Genomic DNA, 21,098 nt, shown 5'->3' with positions numbered 1-21,098 from the left:
CTCCATCCATTTCCCTCCCTCCCCCCGGGACCAGAGATGCTGGCAACCCACGTCCTTCTGTCTAATAATGGCCTGGTTCATGCAAAGCACTAAACTAAAGTATGGCATAGCATGGACCAGGGATGTAAGAATGCATCTTTTTCCCACTCCACCTCGTATCCATCTCATACAGAACTGTTTCTGTTCCACTGCAGTTTATCTTCTGTCAAAAGCAACTTCATTCATCTTGCTATCTGCTGTGACGAAATCATGTAACCGAAGGTCATGGGCTTGTCTCACCCAAGCAAACCACCAGCCAAAACCCGACATTGATTTCAGCTTGTGGTTTGTCTGGAATGGCATAATGCTAATCCAAACCATGACTTAGTTCCCATTACAGTTTTCCCACAGTGTGCCAGCACAAACCATAGTTCAGTCTAGTGTTACATGCAAACCAGGCCCATAAGTGGCAGCTTTTGTTTACCAAATGGACTGTTACCTTATACCAGGCATAGGCAAACTCTGGTCCTCCATATGTTTAGGACTACAACTCCCATGATTCCTAGCTAACAGGACCAGTGGCCAGGGATGATGGGAATCATAGTCCCAAAACATCTGGAGGGCCGAGTTTGCCTATGCCTGCCTTATACTTTCTGCAGTACCTCAGAAAAACAGTACCTCAGAAATGTATATGTATATTTAATCAAACTGCAAAAAGGCCAGTGGTTAATTGGCTAAAAATGCAAAGCTGGAGTCGGTCCTAGCAGAAATACGTTTGCACTTTCCATCTGCACTGGAATAAGCATAGATGTTCTAGTTACCCACTAGTGAGGTGAAACTCTGCTCAAACCCACTTTCCTCTATATTACAGCTTTGCATCTTCTGGGACTTCAAGTCTTCAGGATAAAAATAGGTCCTGGAGAACTTAGGCAGAAATTAGGCCCTAGGCTGGTAACTTTCAATATCACGGCTGTTCCCAGGGTTTCTTGGGAGAGGCATTAAGACTTGAGTCACTTTACACAGTGCAAATGTGCCCTAAGGAGCAGACCAGAAATGAATGTTGCTCAAGATTCAGAGCAGACTTGAGGCCAGCCAATCCAAAGGGGTTAAAGCAAAAGCTTTCCAAAGGACTGCCACTCATTTCCCCTTCGGGAAAGCCTGAACACAAACGTTTCCTATTTACCTTGACTTGCAAATTCCCCCGGCACACCAATATGTACTCTCCAATCTGTTCCAACAGCTGGTATGTATTTGAACTGCACTGTATTTTGAGAGCTAGAAGGAAAAGAGACATTCAGCTACACCACTGTTATCAGCCCTGCTTCCCTTTTCAAAGAAAAACTCGCTGTAGAAACTGAGCAATGGCCTCTTAGACATAGATATCTCTCCCCCAATCTCGTTTCTGCCATTTGCTGCTACAGTCCTGCCAGTGGACTCACAGGGGAACCCTGAGGTCTGTGGCTTCCGCCTGAGGCATTTTGGAATGTGACCATGACTGTGTCAACTAAGAATTAATGACAGTATTTCCCATCTCCTTATAGCTGTTGACAAGTTCAGACTCTCCAAGTATCCCTATTTTTCAAGTACGGTCCATTGACCAGTAGAGAAATTGTCCCAATTTCTGATGGGATCCCTGGAATGTCCTGCTTTTCCTTAGGACATCCCTATTTTCATCAGAGAAATGTTGGAGAGTATGAAATACCCCCCAGGGCTTTTTTTTCAACCAGAACTTACTGGAATTCAGTTCTGGCACCTCTCAGGTGGGCGCCATTCTAAGAGAACAAGGGAGGTGCCAGAGGTGAGTTCTGGCCAGTGCTGGATTTATGTATAAGCTAACAAGCTATAGCTTAGGGTCCCACTCTCTTGGGGCCGCCAAAAAAATATTAAAGAAAAAAACCTGGATGTACATTTCCAAAATATAAGATAAAAAACAAATAAAATGAAAACTACACGCAACAACAGTGTTTTGTGTTGTGTAGGCTCCTATTTGTTATGTGCAAGTGGCTTGAGATACCTATTAGGTCCATAAATTACCATATAGCATATATTCAACACAAAAAACAGCGGCAGTATGTTGTTGACAAAGGACAGGTGGACATCAAAAGGGCCCCATTATCTTCAGTAGCTTAGGGCCTCATCAAACCTAAATCCGGCCCTGGTTCCAGCACCTCTTTTTCTAGAAAAAAAAGCACTGGGCATCCCTATTTTCACTGGAGAAATGTTGGAAAACTTGACCCTTCTACCCCACAAAGACAATTCAATGCAGTTTTGCTTAGGAGAGTGACAAAGATGGTCAGTGCTAGAAAGAACTAGGCAGAAAGATTGGATGAGCTTGGTATGTTTAGGCTGGAGAACAGAAAGGCAAGGGGCTATCACAGGGAAGAGGGCAAAGACTTGGGTTGAGTACACACCATGCATGTAAACCCCACCCCAAGGAATCTTGAGAAGTGTTTAAAAAAAGAGGGAGAGGGAAAGGAGTGGCAGAAAGAGGGGAAACTAATCTACCTGCTTTGGTCTCACCCACCCAACTCCAAAACACAAAAACATAAGTATCTCTGCAGTAGTAAAGGTAAAGGGACCCCTGACCATTAGGTTCAGTCGTGACCAACTCTGGGGTTGTGGCGCTCATCTCGCTTTATTTGCCGAGGGAGCTGGCGTACAGCTTCCGGGTCATGTGGCCAGCATGACTAAGCCGCTTCTGGTGAACCAGAGCAGTGCACAGAAACACTGTTTACCTTCCCGCTGGAGCGGTACCTATTTATCTACTTGCACTTTGATGTGCTTTCAAACTGCTAGGTTGGCAGGAGCAGGGACCGAGCAACGGGAGCTCACCCCATCGCGGGGATTCGAACCGCCGACCTTCTGATCGGCAAGTCCTAGGCTCTGTGGTTTAACCCACAGCACCACCCATGTCCTAGATCTCTGCAGTGGCCCACCTGAAATGTCACCAGCTCATCTTTCATTAATTCTCACAGAGATTTGCCCGTTGCTGCTGTTTTAGTTACCTTCACTGGTGGACTCCATCCTGGAGGCTGTGTTGACGGTGTCCCCAAATAAGCAGTACCGGGGCATTTTTGTTCCCACAACTCCTGCCACAACTGGCCCTAGAGAAAGGGGAAAAACAACAACCCAAAACCAATCCAAGGATCCTTTCTGACTTGAGTTTATTTGCAGTTCACCCCAGTATCAGAGATAACAGTCAGGGCTTACTGTTTCTGTGTGGGGTTCACTCTATTAAAATATAAAAGCAGTACAACATTTGCAAAAAGAAAAAGAAAAAAAAAGAACAAGGAACAGCAGAGATGTGCATTTGGTACAGAGGAAAGTTTTCTGTGTGAAGAAAGGCAATGTTGGTCACATCAACACTATATATCTGAAGCACTCTTATGTCACTCAGTCAGAAGCTGAGGAGCGGCAGTTTGTTAAGGGTGCTGGGAATTACAGGTCTTGCAGGGTCAGCAGCCTAGCAAACTACAGTATCCAGGATTCTTTGGGGGAAAACTATAGCTGTCAAAGTGACATACGAGTGCTTTAAATGTCTGATGTGACTTGGAGATGAAGGGGGGGGGGGAGCTTAGCTGATGGAGCTGCAGATAACAGCCGATGAGATTTGTAGGCTATCACAATGAGAGGCTTCTTCCACAGAAGTGCATTTGTTCGTGATGGGCGCTCTAAGTTAAGAGCACGAGATACGTGCAAATCGTTCTGTTATGTACTGAGTTGAATAGGGTCCAAAATGCAGCAGTCTGATTGGTCCTAGAACAATAGGATCCAAAATGCAGCAGTGTGACTGGTCCTAGAACAATAGGATTCAGAATGCAGGAGTCTGATTGGTCCTAGAACAATAGGATCCAGAATGCAGCAGTCTGAGTGGTCCTAGAACAATAGGATTCAGAATGCAGCAGTCTGATTGGTCCTAGAACAATAGGATCCAAAATGCAGCAGTCTGATTGGTCTTAGAACAATGCAGCAGTATGATTGGTCCTCAGGAGCCACCCAATCCAGCTCCAGGTGGAAGTGAATCCACAACCTGATTGGCCCCCACTTTTTTGCATTATTTTAAAGGGGGGGGGGACTAGTCTTATACACAGAAAAATACAGTATAGTTCCTTCAATTACTGCTACCCTGTTTAGATTAGCTCAGAAAGTGAGTCAGAACTACCACTTCAAAAAGCAGTGTGAGAACCAGTCTCTTTCCCACAATGGGATGTAGTTCTGCACTTCTTTCTAGTCTGTCTCCACCACAAACTGGCCATGACCAACAAGGGCCATGAGTGGACACAGCCCTAAGAGGGCAAGCTTCACATCTTCTCCGGTCCTGAATGAGGGCAACCTACTTTAATTCTCCCTTATACCCACATCCCACTTTTGCAGAGTCAACATTTCTCCGTGGCACGGTGCACCCTCGTACCTGAGTGGATCCCTGCTCGAATCTTTAGTTGGGTGTTGGGCTTGTGCGGGATCCTAAACGTTTTGCACACCAAGACCAGGTCCAGAGCCATACTCGCAATTTCGCTGGCGTGGCGAATGCCATTCTCTCTGGGCACTCCTGACACCACCATGTCTAGGAAAAAATAAATGGGAATATTCACCGAGGTCGGCATAGGCTCAATATCGCTATTACCATCACTCGTGTCCGAACTTTGGAAGAAGAAACGGCAACAGCTCACCTGAAGATGGTTGAACTGGAATGACTGGGCCATATGTACATGCCATGCTAAGCCAAGCCATGGCTTAATGCAAACATGCCAAGCCCCAAGAAGATGATCACAGCTATTTTGCTTTTCCCTAGGCTGTTTAGATCCAAGTCATTGACCTCTCATATATGAGAGTATTTGCCTGGCTGGATTCTGTATTATTTTGTGTTCCGTTTACAAATTCCCGAGTTACACCTACTCCTATCTTCTGCATCGCTTCACCTTTTGGCTTCAATTTGTAAAAGAAAAATCTACTTCTCTCTACACCAAGCCATTTAGGTTTCCAATTTGTGCACCTGATGAGGTAGGCTCTCACCCACAAAAGCTTCTGTCACAGATTCTGAAAAATAAGGTGCCACAAATCATTTTTAAGGTGCCACAAATCTTTCTTGTTTTCGTTCTTTAATGGTGGGGGAGGGGACTTGCAGAAAGTAAACTTGGCACAGCACCTTCTTCTACCTCCACCCCCCGAAGATGCCCCTTCACCCACCAAATCTGCTCTGGAGGCTGGGAAGAAACCCATAACAGATTTGGGAGATGTCCCATTGCAAGTCTGCACACTAACAGGACAACTTCCTTGGGGCACAGGAAATACTTTATGGGAAACCTATTCATGAAGGGATATTTTAGTGCAGGGAAAATAACCACAAACATTTATTAAATGTTCAAAGCGCTCTGCATACATTACTTCAGCAAGTGTTACAGCATCACTGTATGGTTGGCCATGATGATTAACTCTTATTATGCAGATATGGGCAAATGTAAAGAAACATTGTTTTCCTGGTGAGCTTGGGCTGAGGTCAAATTAGGACTGAGGGCAGGCACATTTTTCCATATGTGGTGGAACTGCAAATTGATTAAGAAGTATTGGGATATGATTTATAATGAAGTTAAGAAAATGTTTAAATTGACTTTTATTAAAAGACCAGAAATTGACTTTTATTAAAAGACCAGAAGCTTTTTTTTATTAGGCATTATGGGTCAAGATTTACCAAGAGAAAAGAAGAAATTATGTATGCTACAACTGTGGCCAGGATGTTATTAACCCAAAGATGGAAAAGTGAAGAAATACCAACCAAGGAAAAATGGCTACAAAAATTGACGGAATATGCAGAAATGGCGAAGCTAACAGAAAGACTCAGAGACAAAGACTATAGATAATTTAAGAAAGATTGGGAACTATCTTTCTTTTTTTTCTGTTTCAAGCTGACACCGGGGGAGGGGTAGAATTCCCCGAGCCTGACAACAAGTAAGTTAGCCAACAAAGGTTATCTCTTGCTTGTGATTTTATTGTCCCAGCGTGCAAAATGTAGCCGCTTGAGTTCAACGCCCATTTTCATTTACTCGGATTCCTGCTTTTTTGTTCTTTCACCTTTCAATCCTGGTGATGAATTGAAAGAATAAATAGGACCCTGGAAGGACTAACAATGTTGTATATGTTCCAGCAGCCTTAAGGGTTTTCAACGCAAAACCCGTTTCCCAACTCCTGTACGCTGCAAATGTCTGGCGTAATGGGGACCTGCCAAAGCTAGATGGCTTTCAGGCAAAATTTCTATGATCTCTGCTGCAGGTACCCAACTGTGTCCCCAACTCCATACTTCTGTTAGAAGCTGGTGAATGCCCAATTTCAACTAAAGCATGGTGGGCTGCCCTAAAACATTAGCTCAGGATTTCAGTGTTTGATCTAGGGAAGGGTTTGTACCATCAGCAAATGGCAGAAAACCATGGCTCAAAAAGCCACCTCTATTGGTCTGTCACCCCCCAACTGTATTACCTGGGCTATGAAGGCCCCCTAAAGACGTTAAAGCAAAGATTATGGGGTAATGCACACAATGACTTGCGATCTTGATCACACACAGTCTGTAGTCTGCTGGCAGTAGGAGTACAATATGGGCATGTCTAAGTTAACATCTTACATTAAAAACCTGACAGTACCAAACTATTGAAGGCTTTTCACCAAAGCCAGACTAAACGTCTTTCCTTCTGCAGTGTTGGATGGCAGGTTGAGAGGAGTTCCCTACCAGGACAGACTTTGCTTGTGTGCTCAAGACATCGATTCCATAAAACATATTTTATTGCACTGTGCAAAATATGAGCAAGCCAGGGCCAAACTGACATCACCCTTGCTGGTACATTTTCCGGGAAAATCAGAGGCTCACTATGTCAGGTTCCTATTGGAAGACCGGACAAATGCTAGAACATTAGCAGTGGCAAAGTTTTTATTGGTGGTTGCAAGAACCAATGATCCCTATATTCTGAACAAAATGCTTGTTTAACCTGGAGGTAAGGTAAAGGTAAAGGGACCCCTGACCATTAGGTCCAGTCGTGGCCGACTCTGGGGTTGCAGCGCTCATCTCGCTTTATTGGCCAAGGGAGCCGGTGTACAGCTTCCGGGTCATGTGGCCAGCATGACTAAGCCGCTTCTGGTGAACCAGAGCAGCGCACGGAAATGCCGTTTACCTTCCCGCTGGAGCGGTACCTATTTATCTACTTGCACTTTGACGTGCTTTCGAACTGCTAGGTTGGCAGGAGCAGGGAGCGAGCAACGGGAGCTCACCCCGTCACGGGGATTCGAACCACCGACCTTCTGATTGGCAAGCCCTAGGCTCTGTGGTTTAGACCACAGTGCCACCCACGTCCCTTAACCTGGAGGTAGGCTGTATGAATTGTGTATTGCTTTGTAACGATTTGTTGGCTCTTTGGACCATAATAAAGATTGATGATGACAATGTTGTTTTGAAGCACTCACAGGCATCTCCAATAGTTTCCACCTTGTAGACGTCGTAATTGTCTATGATCTCATCAAAGGTGGTGTAGAGCTTGTTTAGGAAGTCAACCACTTGGTAAGGCGTGCTGGTGCTGGAAAGCTGAGTGAAGCCAACAATGTCACTGGCAAGGAAGAACAAGCCTTAAATGTGAGTCGAAGGATTTTGGAAAACATTTTGATGCTGACACATTTTGATGGCACATTACATTTTGAATTCTGCATATTTGAGCAGCGCTCTCCTCCTCCACCTCCTCCACTCTGCTGATTCCCTACAATAATTATTTTTGCAGTTTTCAATTGCACCATGTCAATTTAGTAAGTTGGGGGAGTGGAAGATAATATTCCTTTATAAAGCGCTGGTGAAAAAAATATTTGAATTATGTTTCCCCAGGCTGTTGCAGCTGAAAGGGCTTCATATGGGCCTCCCCTGCCAATAAGACCTTCCCATTAATTTTAATGGTAGAAGCAGAAATCATTTACTGGACTTTGAATGGGGAGGGGAATCCATGCAAGGATCTTGATAGTTCTTTAAAGTATATTCATTGGGACAAAAGAGCTGCCTCGTACCCTTACAAAATCTGCTCTGATACCAATCAAACTTCATTTACAAGAGGAGTACATAATCTCTTATCTATACGTTAGAGTTACATCTGTTGGGCAAATAAATCTCTGTGTTGTCCATCCTGCCGTGTATAAATCTTGTCCATCTGCAGACAAGCAGATGTAAGCATAAATCAGTAGACATTAATCTGCAGAATTTTAATGGGCTCGCTTGCTGAATGCTTGAAGCATTTCAGACAAATCCTAAATGATGACTCTCTCAAAGGCAGAAAGAAAAAAAGAGGAACAAAAATTCTTTCATAAAAAGCAGTGTACAGGTTATTAGTTCTCTAGCATAATTAGAGCAACTTTCCCTGCATGGCTAACATGGCACTAAAAGGCAGAGGGCCTTTTCGGTGGTGGCGCCCGCCCTGTGGAATGCCCTCCCATCGGATGTCAAGGTGATGGACAACTACCTGACATTCAGAAGACATCTTAAGGCGGCCCTATTCAGGGAAGCTTTTAATGTATGATATTTTAGTGTTTTTTGGTTTCTGTGGAAGCCGCCCAGAGTGGCTGGGGAAACCCAGCCAGATGGGCGGGGTACAAATAATAAATTATTATTATTATTATTCTTGATACGGCAACAATAGCTTTATCAATATGTGTAATGGGAAGGGAAGTTTTACTACCAAAGGAGGAAAAAACTTCCTTGTTGCAGCCACTTTTCCTAGATTCAAAAAACACAATGCAGTGTTGACATTGCTTAGACGAGACAACATGAATCTTTACGTCTAGTTAATTTAATTCCTAAATGCATCTACAATTTTTTTTGAAAAGAATTCTTTTCAGAGGCCTACACAGAACGCATATGTGAACATATCAATCATCACCATGAATATGGTCATGTAAATAAATCATCATCATATCAGATATGTGTTAAACGTTAGAGATGGAGAAGGAGTGTGTTGCTCTTCACAAGCACCCACGGCAGTCACACCAAACTGCACATGTCTTTTGCAGAACAGCGGCAGGCTGTGCTCCCCGAGAGTTTCACCTTTCCGCAACACTCAGCTTCGATATATCTGCAGAGACAGTTGTGGAAGGACACGAAGAATAAAAACGTATCTCGCCATGGTATCGACCGCACCTTGACGTCTCTGAAAAAGCTATTCACACAAAGGCTAAGTAGTGGTTTGCTGCTGGGTTCAGTCCTACTTACCTGAAAAATACAGTGGAGTTTATGTAACTTTGGGCCTGTGATGCCTTTCCTTGTCTTAAATCATCAGCTACCTGTTTTGGCAACATGCCTGTTTTGTATAACAAAAAAAAAGCCATTATTACTAACACAAAGTGCCCACTAAAACCCAACCTTTATTAATAAATAGGAAGTGATTTCACAGTGGAATCCTATACCTGGCCAATACATGCATTTACAGTAACGACAAGATAAAATGCATCCACTGACCAGAAAGCAGCAGATATATATTGACATCAGGCTCTTTGAACTGGTCTTCTCAATTTAGTTTGATTCCACTGGTATGAAATCTCCCACAGTAAGCAGATACCTAACCAAACTCTCAGTTGATTCAGGGCACAGAAATTTAAAGTCCCTGTTCAGACATTCAAATCATTCCTCTTCCCACCCCAACCCGGTCCTTTTCTATCTTTGAGAATTTCTTTGGATCTTACTTATGCATTTTATTTAGATTTTTATTTTTAACAGTGCACTTCATCAGGTTCTCTCTTTCCTCATCTTTTCCTTCATACTAGCTGCTCTCATTCTTATCTGTTGGGATTCTTTTCTCAAAACCCTCTGCTTTTAAAACTGTGGCTGAATGGGTAGCCTGAGGTCCCTGGGACCACTCTGAAAATAATCATGGGGGGGGGGGAATGCCCTACTGCTTTGAGCGGTGGTTTCCAAATTCCCCACCTCCCATGGACCACTTGAAAAATGCTAAGAGTCTTGGCAGATCACTTAATTGTTATTTTTCAGTCTGGTGTAGCAATTGTTGTTCCCTGTCCTTGGTGTGGTACAATTTTCTATTATATTTCTATTGCTGCTTTAATTCCTTACATTGTATTTTGTTGCATTGTAATTTGAATTCCATATAGAATATATAAGAGAAACAAGAAACGCCATTTACCTTCCCGCTGGAGCGGTACCTATTTATCTACTTTCACTTTGACGTGCTTTCAAACTGCTAGGTTGGCAGGAGCTGGGACTGAGCAATGGGAGCTCACCCTGTTGGGGGGATTCGAACCGCCAACCTTCTGATCGGCAAGCCCTAGGCTCAGTGGTTTAGACCACAGCGCCACCCGCGTCCTTACACTAAAAGACTGTTAAAAACCAACGTGTAATTTTAATGTGAATGTTTCACGGACCACCTGAGTGAAGCTTGTGGATCACTTGTGCTCCCCACTCCTCAGTTTGGGATCTACTGCACTAGAGGTTTCCTTGATGTGCTCATCACATGCTGAAGATGCAACCCAATTTTTGTTTTGACACTTGCACATTGCCTCTTATGCGGTGCAAGCAGCTGAAGCAGAATTGTAAGAGAACCACGACATTTTTCCTTGTATGTACACTTGGCTTTGGGAAGTGTGGCCACCAGCACTTAAATTTGAGTTCAGAAGCCTTTTTAGGCACCACCCCACAACTGTAACTATATGTGAGGGATGGGGGACCTGTGGCCCTCCAGATGTTGTGGAGTCCATTTCCCATCAGCCCCAGCCAACATGGTCAACGGCCAAGGATGATGGAGTCCAGCAGCAACTGGAGAGCCACAGGTTCCGCATTTCTGCTATTGGGTGAGGAAATATGGAAATGATCCCCAATGAACAAGCACATTTCAAGAAGGGTCCACAATACCAAAAAGTTTAAGAGCCACTTAATGCATACTGAATGTCATGACCCGCAACCTGGAGGCTGTGCACCATAAGATGGAGGAAAAAGGAAGACCAGGCTCCATCTCCATCCTTGGGAGAAGAACTGCCAAGAACTCAGCACCACACAAGCCAAAGACTGGGAAAATAGGGAGAAGACCCTGTTAACTGTCAGCCAGCATATCTGTGGAGGTGGGATTTACTATCCTAGAGGACCAATGAACATATATAAGCCCACACATAGTGCCTGGCGAGAGACAGCCAGCAGGTGCCAACGAATGAGTCCCACTAGCAGAAGCTCTGGGCTGGCTTCCCCCTGCCACCTGTCACCAACCACTTGCTCTTCCTAGAAGGTATCCCCCAAGATTGGCTCTGAGGAGGAGGAGGATTGTTCTCTCTGGCAAGCTGAAATGCTTGTGGCAATGTTGAATTCCCCTTATAGCTTGCATAGCTTCCTCAGCCGGACTGTTGGAGCTCTCCAAGGTCCTGAAGGTGCTTTGAGTGCCTTGGACCTCTGACCTGGATTTTTGCCTTGAATTCCTTACTCGGGCTATTGACAGGACCATGATGGGAGCACCCACAGAACTGAAAGTCCCCCTTTAGCAAAGCCATATATCAGAATATGGAATGCAGGTGGCGCTGTGGTCTAAACCACAGAGCCTACGGCTTGCCGATCGGAAGGTCGGCGGTTCAAATCCCCGCGACGGGGTGAGCTCCTGTAGCTCGGTCCCTGCTCCTGCCAACCTAGCAGTTCGAAAGCACGTCAAAGTGCAAGTAGATAAATAGGTACCGCTCCAGCGGGAAGGTAAATGGCATTTCCGTGCGCTGCTCTGATTCGCCAGAAGCGGCTTAGTCATGCTGGCCACATGACCCGGCAGCTGCACGCCGGCTCCCTAGGCCAATAGAGCAAGATGCGTGCCGCAACCCCAGAGTCGTCTGCGACTGGACCTAATGATCAGGGGTCCCTTTATATCAGAATAAGCTGTATTCCCACTGGTGCAATTCACTCACTATACAACAAGCGGTCTGTCTTCTGCTTTTCATGCGTCAAGTCCTGAGTCCTTTCTGCTACTAACACCTCCAGGTGTTTGCTGTATTTCTCCATCTAGGCAGGCAGAACAAAAATGTATTCAATGCAAGCAACCCTGTCGGACGTTCTGTGTCAGATAATGGGCCCTGCATTTACCAGCCACTGAAGTTGCTACCGGACTTCTGCACAAAGGCCTGTGAGACAACCTTGCATAGCAAGGCCCACAAGCCATCAGCAATAAAACAGAACGAACTTGGAGATACCCTAATGTCACAATTCAAAGATGCCTGAGAGCATTTGCAAATTGAAAGCCAATAAATTGCTTTTAGACACAACCACCCCATGCACACCAGTGTTTCCCCAGCTGTACACATAATGTGAAGGGACGGTTACTGATTTTATTTATATTTCACATGTTTATGTTAGCTCATTTTCAATGTTTGCTTTTATTAGCATTTTAAAAATAAATATTTAAATGAATATTTGTAAGCCACACAGAAGTCTTCCGTGGAGTGTACAGTAAACTCGATCTATCCAGGATCTACCCCATAGGAAATGTCTTCAAATTCCTTTACTATTTCTAACAAATGTAATCTATGATTGAGTGGTAGCTAATAGCATTTATGATAAAATTACTGTGTGTATAATTCCATGGGTTTTTCCTGTATAATAAGAAAACACCATTGTTGTAGTATTATCATATCATGACTGATCACCAGATTTTCACCAGACAATTAATTCCCTTAAATCAGAAAACCACAGTTATCCAGAAACCTCCGAAACTGAGCCTACAGGAATGATGAAAAATAGGAAATTTTAAAATAAAGAGGTATAATCCTCCTTTGCTTATCAGATTCCCCTTCCCCCATGTATCTGTAACCAATGGTTGGTAACCAATGCTCACTCTTTCTTTGAGAAATGCATGCCCCTAAGCATGTTTGCTGAATGTAGGTCCATTTCCTGAAGAGGACCAGTGAACAGGAGAGAGGAATGCTAAACCTCTCCCATGCTTAGCAGTTATCTCCCATCAATGCAACCTCCACCAGTCTGCCAGAGGTAGACTTACTTTCAGTTCACAGGCAAGCTGGGATGGAGTGGGGAACAATTAAAATAGCCTGGAATTAATAATAATAATAATAATTTATTATTTGTACCCCGCCCATCTGGCTGGGTTTCCCCAGCAACTCTGGGTGGCTCACAACAGAATGATTAAAAACATGATAAGACATCAAACATTAAAAACTCCCCTAAACATATATAGAGGAGTATCAGTGTTAAGCAACCTCTTTCCTGCCCATTAGATCCCCCTTGCAAGAAGTAGCCGCCCTTCACATCCTCATTAGTTTTATGAGCATAATGCTTCTGCACAATGTCTGTTGTACAGAGATAACGATGAGAAACTATGCCTTGGTATTGGCAGGTGTGAATCTTTGCTAATTCATAAAACCATATGCCCTCTTTCCTTACTGCCACCTTACTGTCTTCAAACAAGTGACACAGAATATGCATTCCTAAAGAATGTGCTTCAAGCACATCCACGAGATGTCATCTCCGGTCCAACTAATTACGATTCTTACCAAAGTCATCATCATGTCAACTGGGCTAACTTTGTTTGGGTTCATCTTCTGCAGCAACTTCCTGACTTGCTCAAAGGTAAGCCTTTGTGCTGGATTGCTTTTCCTACACCTCCTGATCAGCTGCAAGAAGGAAAGAAGATTTAGGACATAACATAGAAGTGGATGCATGGGAAAAGCTGACACGGAAAACTGATATGAAAGCTACTGCTTGCTATATTTTGAAAGAAAATTATATGGAAATGATGTATAGATGGTATCTAACACCTAACAAATTGCCTAACATGTATAAGAAAGTTTCTAATGAATTCTGGAAGTGTATACGGGTAGCTGGATCTTTTTTCATATGTGGTGGACTTATAAGAAAGCAAGGATATTTTGGGAAATGATATATGATGAGATAAAAAAGATGTTCAAAGTGATTATAACAAAAAACCAAAACAACCCTGAAGCTTTTCTCTTAGGGATTATTATTAGGGAAGCTTTTAATGTTTAATAGGTTATTCTATTTTAGTGTTTTGTTGGAAGCCACCCAGAGTGGCTGGGGAAACCCAGCCAGATGGGCAGGGTATAAATAATAAGTTATTATTATTATGGGGACAGAAGTTCCAAAAAAGTTGTTTAAGCTGTTTATGTATGGAGTGCTTTTTTTCTAAAAAATATGTTTAGGGGTACTTGCATTTTCCTACTTATATTGAAATACTTTCCCTTAATGAGGCCAAACTTAGATTCACAAAATGTTTAGGGGTATGCGTACCCCTGCGTATCCCCAGAAAAAACCACTGTGTGTATGTAACAGCAGCAGCTAGGATTTTTTATGCACAAAAAATGGAAAGAAGAAGTTACCACCAAACATGAATAGATAAGTAAGAAAATGGACAATGCAGAACCGGCAAAGTTAACAGCTAAAATAAGAGAACCTAATGATGATTGCTTTATGGAAGAATGGAAGCCTTTTTCGGACTATTTAAAGAACTATTATAGTATGACGAACTCGCAAGCAGGGTTTACACTATGAGCAACAGAAGGAATTAGAGATTATAGTATTGTTGTTATGGTATAAGAGATAGAAAGTAGGGTTCAGGAGAGAGGAAGAAATAAAAGGGGGTGGGAAGTAACAAAAGAAAAGAGAAACTTACTACCTATTGAAGTTCGTATGTGAAACTTTGGAAATTTGATAAAATATAATTTAGAAAAAGAAAAAGATACAGGATAGTATGTCACTCCTTCCGGTTCAAATGAGGTTCTGGCCTCCGACAGTCAGCAACTCTTAACCATCACCAGTTGCCATAATAGGCTCAACACTTTATCAAAATGTATTATTACTGTTTATTAATTTATATACCACTTGTATACCCAAGTGGCTCCCAAGTGGTCTTGCAGCTATAAAATCAATACATAATTAAAATGCACAGCAACAGGTCCATGGGGACATTAAAGGTAAAGGTAAAGGGACCCCTGACCATTAGGTCCAGTCGTGACCGACTCTGGGGTTGCGGCGCTCATCTCGCTTTATTGGCCGAGGGAGCCAGCGTACAGCTTCCAGGTCATGTGGGCAGCATGACTAAGCCGCTTCTGGCGAACCAGAGCAGCACACGGAAATGCCGTTTACCTTCCCGCCAGAATGGTACCTGCTTATCTACTTGCACTTTGACGTGCTGTCAAACTGCTAGGTTGGCAGGAGCAGGGACCGAGCAATGGGCGCTCACCCTGTCGTGGGGATTCAAACCGCCGACCTTCTGATCAGCAAGTCCTAGGCTCTGTGGTTTAACCCACAGCGCCACCCAACAGCCTTAATTGAAATATACAGTAAAACAAACCAGTTTTACTGGTCAAAAGTGCAACAATGAAAACAACAGAATCAGAAGTTAAGTTCAGGGGAATGCTTGTCTTCAGATTGCCAACACTGATGGTGTGGCTCTTATTTTAGCAGGGAGGGCATCCCACAACCTTGACATCACGAGAGAAAAAGTCCACCTCTGTGTTGCTGCAAGCCAATAATCATCAAACTTTGGAAAAATGTGAGTTCAATTAGCTAGTTGTTGTACCCTCTATAGGAGAAAATATACAGATACAATGTAGCTAGATCTTTCAAAGTCGTTACTCTAGAGCAGGATTCCCCAAACTTGGGTCTCCAGCTGTTTTTGGACTGCAACTCTCAGCATTCCTAGCTAGCAGGACCAGTGGCCAGGGATGATGGGAATTGTAGTCTTAAACAGCTAAAAAAAAGTCTTAAAAAGTTGGAGACCCTGCTCTAGAGTAATCTGAAAGAAACAAGGAAGAGGGGGGAGTGGTCTTGGCTTCTCCAAATCTATTTTGTCCCAGGCAGACAAACTAAAATGACAAGGTGACGCTTGAATTCTTTTAAACTAGACAGACATTCCCCCCTGCAGACACATATTTTGGCTCATTGACAGCCACCTTTCAAATGCAGAAGCTAGAGCATAACGACTATTAAATACGATCATGGATCTGACAGTTTATAACCACAGGAAGTCATAAAACTCCAGTAGCTGCATATTAAAGGCATCATTTACTGCATTCTGTTTTTGTGAGACAAGCTGACATTTCAGTTTGTCAGAATAATACTATTTTTAAGGAATATTAAAGCCACACATTGTTCTGCAGAGTCTTGGAGGAGGAATTGGAAACTTCCCACTTCTTCTGCTTCTTCTTCTTCTTCTTGCATCTGTGTGTTTTGTTTTTAAGCGAAAAAGAAACCTTCCCTTTCTTTCAAGGGCAACATGGATCGTGGATCGTGTCTGCTACAATTGCCAAACATTTCACAGACCCCTTGTACTTTCCCCAGCAGCCTGATCCACTGATAGTAGCAGATGATAGTGCTCATCTCATCATCACAGAAGACTTCACCTGTTGGTTTCTGCAGATCAAGCTGCTATTAAATGGATAAGCAGCAGGCCAAGGCAGTTGCCAGCTGGCAATTTCAGTCCACTTCTGCAACAATAATTCCACCATAAAGAAGATAGGAGTATATTAGCATTTGGTTTACCTCCACATATTCTGTAGGGCAGGGACAGGCATGCTCAGATTTTTCTGATATTAATTCTGTCAGAGCAGGGCACAAAGAATATTCCTCTGACTGTGTATCATCTTTCTGGAAAACACAAATACTGCCTTTATTTATTTATTTTTAAGGAGATTGTAATCATAGAACAGAAATCAGCAAGAGTCACGTGCTCTACAGACATCGGCTTTCAAATCACATGCTTTGGGACAAGCCAGTCTGATGGGTGTCACAATAAATTATTATTATTATTATTATTATTATTATTATTATTATTATTATTATTAATATTATTATTATTATTATTATTAATATTAATATTATTATTATTATTATTATATAATAATAATAATACATTTTATGCTGTGAACAGCCCTGAGATCTACAGATGAAGGGCAGTCTACAAATTAAACAAATAAAAGGATAACAATAATAATATTTTAGAATCGCCAGTTTTGTCATTGGTGCCATTCATTCACAGCAAAATTCCACATATTGCCCCTTTTTGTTCAAGAAAGTGTGTGTGTTGCTTTAAGGCAGGCACATCCAACAGGTAGATCACTCGAACTCTGTGGTAGATCACCCGTAGATCACTGGCTCCCCCCAAAGAAGCTCAACAACTTTGACCTGAACCCCCAAAAAGGGGGTTAGATGACTGTCAGTTTTTAACTCTGAGGAGATCGCAGTCTCTTGGGAGCAGGCCATCTTAAGACATCTATACTTCTCAGGACCTTGCAAAAACCCTCACCTCAAATTCAACACAGTTTGAGGTTCTGTTATAGGATCCAGGAGGGCATCCCAAATTCAGACAAAAGAAGATTCGTTCAACTGCTCTTGACTTGAATGCTGTTCGTTTCAAGGTAAGTGAGCACATAAACGATTAACATGATCGCCTTACCTCACTGGTAAGGTTCACAGGTCAATAGAGAAGCACTGATCTGTGAATACAGTGGTACCTTGGTTTAAGAACAGCTTAGTTTATGAACAATTTAAGAATGCTGCAAACCCAGAAGAAGGTGTTTTGATTTGTGAACTTTGCCTTGGAAGCAGAACATGTTCCGCTTCCTGTTGAGTGTAAATTGAGTCCTCCACTGCTATGGGAAAGCATGCTTTGGTTTAAAAACGCTTTGGTTTAAGAACGGACTTCCGGAATGGATTAACTTCATAAACCAAGGTACCACTGTATTCTAAAATGACCCAAGCAAGGGTGTATGACTCAAACATCCTGGCCTTCTCAGCATAACAAAACCAAGATAACACTCTAATTCTCAAGTATTTAAAAGCAGATATTTAATTACCTGAAGAACCAGTCAAGTTAATTTGGAAATTATCCAAGATTTTGCACAAAATATATGAAAATCTAACATTTTTTGGGGGGACGGACCTGAGGGCTCAGTAATAATTAACTGCTTATCTGTGCCCGTTTTTCCCAAAAGCAGTCTCCCACAATCCCAGCTCCCCCCAAACACCGTGGAATTTTTGATTTCTAAGATTTATAAGGTTACAACAATAAAGTATACAATTATAAAAACAAACAAAACCACTACAATTTCAAAACACACAAAATCATTCCCAAATGGAGCAGAACAGTCAAGTACCAGTCATCATAGATCTTACCAGGGTAGGGTCACTTCTTGTTGCTATTTCGATTAAAATGATGGCATAGCTGCAAAATTGGAGATAAGTCATTGCCAGTGGCAGAACATTGGAAACAGAATGATTAGTTTAGTTTGTAAATGCAGGAGCCAATTTTCAAGAGGAGACACTCAACAAAGCAGCATGCGAAGATGAAATTAAGCAACCGTCATGCAATGCAAAACTTATCTAAAAATTTCTAAAACACCCGGAATTCATAATAATCTTAAAAGCCAGCACAAATCCTCCAGCATAAACCTGAAGACACAGTAAACTAAGAATAAAACGTTTTGCAGCTCAGTTTAGATCAGTCTTGAAAAGTGGAAGGAGTTGACTTTCAGAGCCCATTCAAACAATTGATGGGCGGAGCTTGCCTAATCTCAAGCAAAATTTAATTCCACAGATGTGGGGCCACTACCAAGAAGAGGCGACAACTTTGAAAAAGCTCTCATCTGGCTAAACTTAGCCATGATGATTAAGCCCCATTAAAAGCAACAATAGTTTGGTTTACGATTGCTTAATTTCAACGGAACTTAAGGCACAACTATATGTATACCTACCTAGAAATAAGTCCCACTCTGTTCAGAAGGGGTTACTCCCATGAAAGTATGCACAGGGTTGTAGCTTTAGTAACAGCCAACTTTCAGGTGGATTGGGGCTAGTATCTTTAAATAAGTCACGAAGGAACGGATTAATGAAAGCCAGTTATTTGGCATAGTAAGGTGCTTCTGTCTACTTCAGATGATGTGCCATCTTCCCGCTCAATGAACTCAACCAAGTACAGGTCCCATTCCTTATAAATAACATTGTTATGCCCTCTGGCTAATGAAATAAAGTTCCCTTTAACCCCAGTACATTGGTACCTTGGTTCTCAAACTTAATCAGTTCTGGAAGTCCGTTCCAAAACCAAAGCGTTCCAAAACCAAGGTGTGTTTTCCCATTAAAAGTAATGCATAATGGATTAATCCGTTCCAGACTTTTTAAAACAACCCCTAAAACAGCCATTTAACATGCTTTTTACTATCTAACGAGACCATTGATCCATAAAATGAAAGCGTTAAACAATGTACTACAGTCACACAATCAATCAATCAATCAATCCTTCAGTAGCTGAACTGGTTTTCACACAGTCACAAAAACAAACAAAAAAGAGCCGCAAAAACAAAAATGCAAAATAAATAGCAAAAACAGACAGAGCCCAGTGTAACACTCAAAACAGAAGTGTGGCACTCAAATCGGAAGCGTAACACTCAAAACAGAAGTGTGGCACTCAAAATGGAGCACATTCAGCTTCTGAAAAAAGTTCGCAAACCGGAACACTTTCTTCCAGGTTTGCACTGTTTGGGTTCCAAGTTGTTTGAGTACCAAGGCATTTGAGAACCAAGGTACCACTATACAGTGGTACCTCGGATTAGTACTTAATTCGTTCCGGAGGTCTGTACTTAACCTGAAACTGTTCTTAACCTGAAGCACCACTTTAGCTAATGGGGCCTCCTACTGATGCCGTGCCGCCGGAGCACGATTTCTGTTCTCATCCTGAAGCAAAGTTCTTAACCTGAAGCACTATTTCTGGGTTAGCGGAGTCTGTAACCTGAAGCGTATGTAACCCGAGGTGCCACTGTATAAATGTAAAACAAAGCTAGAACTTGCTAAAAGTTCCTCCAGGAACCTTCAGAAATTGCCCAGTACAAATGTGGATGTACTCTCCAGCTGACAATCAGAAGACTGATGCTTGTCATCACCATACAGGAGAACAGAGCTCCTGCAGTTTTAACAGTCATGCATAAGAGGGGTTTTAGTTTGTCATGCAATTTAAAGGTGCAGGAGCTCATGTCCTCTTTTGTATCTGGCGACATTATATCTAAGAAGATGAAACATCTGCGAAACCCCTTTGAAACTTGCTAAATGGAAATTAACCTTGATGCATTGCTAAAAGAGGATCAAACATTAGAGGACTTGATCCATTACACTCATTTTCACACCTCCAAAGAGGCCAGTCTGGTAATATGCTGAAGAAGCATATATTAGGCTGTGGGTGCAGAACGTGCAACAGATGACACCGAGCGCAGGTGTTTTTGTTAAGTTTAAGCTCTTCCTCCTCAAAATGGCCTCAGAGGGTTGAAGAACTGCCTGCCATAATGGGGACAAATTATTCATGCTGCCAAGTGATCGCAGATTGTGCCACTTCAGTCTACGTCGTTCAGTTCTTTGAAAAACGAGTATGCTGCTCCTGGGACGATGAATAGCTATTTATAATATTATCAATAAATAAAACAGAACAATAAAAAAACACAGAAGGAGACTCAATGGAATAATAAAAGCAGGCCAAACAGAGAACCCATAAGACTGCTAGTTAAAAACAGCTCGGATACCATGCTTGAAGCCTTAGATGTAAGCTCTTATCTTACAGCTTCTAACCCCCTCAACTACAGTCGAATCCTAGGATCTCAAACACCTTGGCTCCTGAACAAATCGGCTCCCCAAAGATCATACCCGGAAGTGAGTATTCCGGTTTTTGAACAATTTTCAGAATCTGAACGTCCGGCATGGCTTCAGATTGGTTGCAGGAGCTTCCTGCAATCAGGAATTGGCTTCCTTCAGCCAATCAGAAGCCGCACATTGGTTTCTGAATGTTCTGGAAGCCGAACAGACTTCCAGAACAGATTCTGTTCGACTTCCCAGGTATGGCTGTATTGGTCATACTGGCTAGGACTGAGGGTACTTGATCAGTAACATCATCTGGGGGAAACAGAGTTAGAGAAGGCCTCAAAATCTTGGAAAAGCTCTGCTGGGTGGCCTCGTGAAGTTCTGATGGGGTCACAGAAGTAACGCTTCGAATGAGAGAAAGAGAATGGGACAGCGTGATTATGAAAGAATAATCTGTCATACAGGAGTACAGTAGTCACGGCTTATTTGCAAATCAGCGAATAATTCCAGCAATGCAAAAAAAGCAACCCCCCCATGT

The 21,098-nt window shown here is 42.6% G+C and overlaps 1 protein-coding gene across 1 annotated transcript in view; it reads right to left on the bottom strand.

The window, feature by feature from the left end:
* Nucleotides 1-21,098, bottom strand: part of LOC310697158 (atrial natriuretic peptide receptor 1-like) — a gene marked incomplete at its 5' end in the record, with an annotated part of 49,193 nt that overhangs the window by 4,664 nt on the left and 23,431 nt on the right. The window contains 9 exons of the mRNA XM_083483477.1: nucleotides 1,163-1,254; nucleotides 2,985-3,083; nucleotides 4,391-4,543; nucleotides 7,426-7,565; nucleotides 9,206-9,293; nucleotides 11,881-11,974; nucleotides 13,477-13,596; nucleotides 16,484-16,588; nucleotides 18,116-18,164. Of these exons, the coding sequence (XP_083339603.1) occupies nucleotides 1,163-1,254; nucleotides 2,985-3,083; nucleotides 4,391-4,543; nucleotides 7,426-7,565; nucleotides 9,206-9,293; nucleotides 11,881-11,974; nucleotides 13,477-13,596; nucleotides 16,484-16,588; nucleotides 18,116-18,164 (940 nt within the window). The remainder of the gene's footprint in view (nucleotides 1-1,162; nucleotides 1,255-2,984; nucleotides 3,084-4,390; nucleotides 4,544-7,425; nucleotides 7,566-9,205; nucleotides 9,294-11,880; nucleotides 11,975-13,476; nucleotides 13,597-16,483; nucleotides 16,589-18,115; nucleotides 18,165-21,098) is intronic.

The sequence above is a fragment of the Podarcis liolepis genome, assembly GCF_965112155.1.
Source record: "Podarcis liolepis genome assembly, chromosome: 17".
Classification (NCBI taxonomy): Eukaryota; Metazoa; Chordata; class Lepidosauria; order Squamata; family Lacertidae; genus Podarcis; species Podarcis liolepis.
The sequence above is the reverse complement of the archived record's forward strand: the minus strand, read 5'-3'. Positions and strand labels throughout refer to the sequence as shown.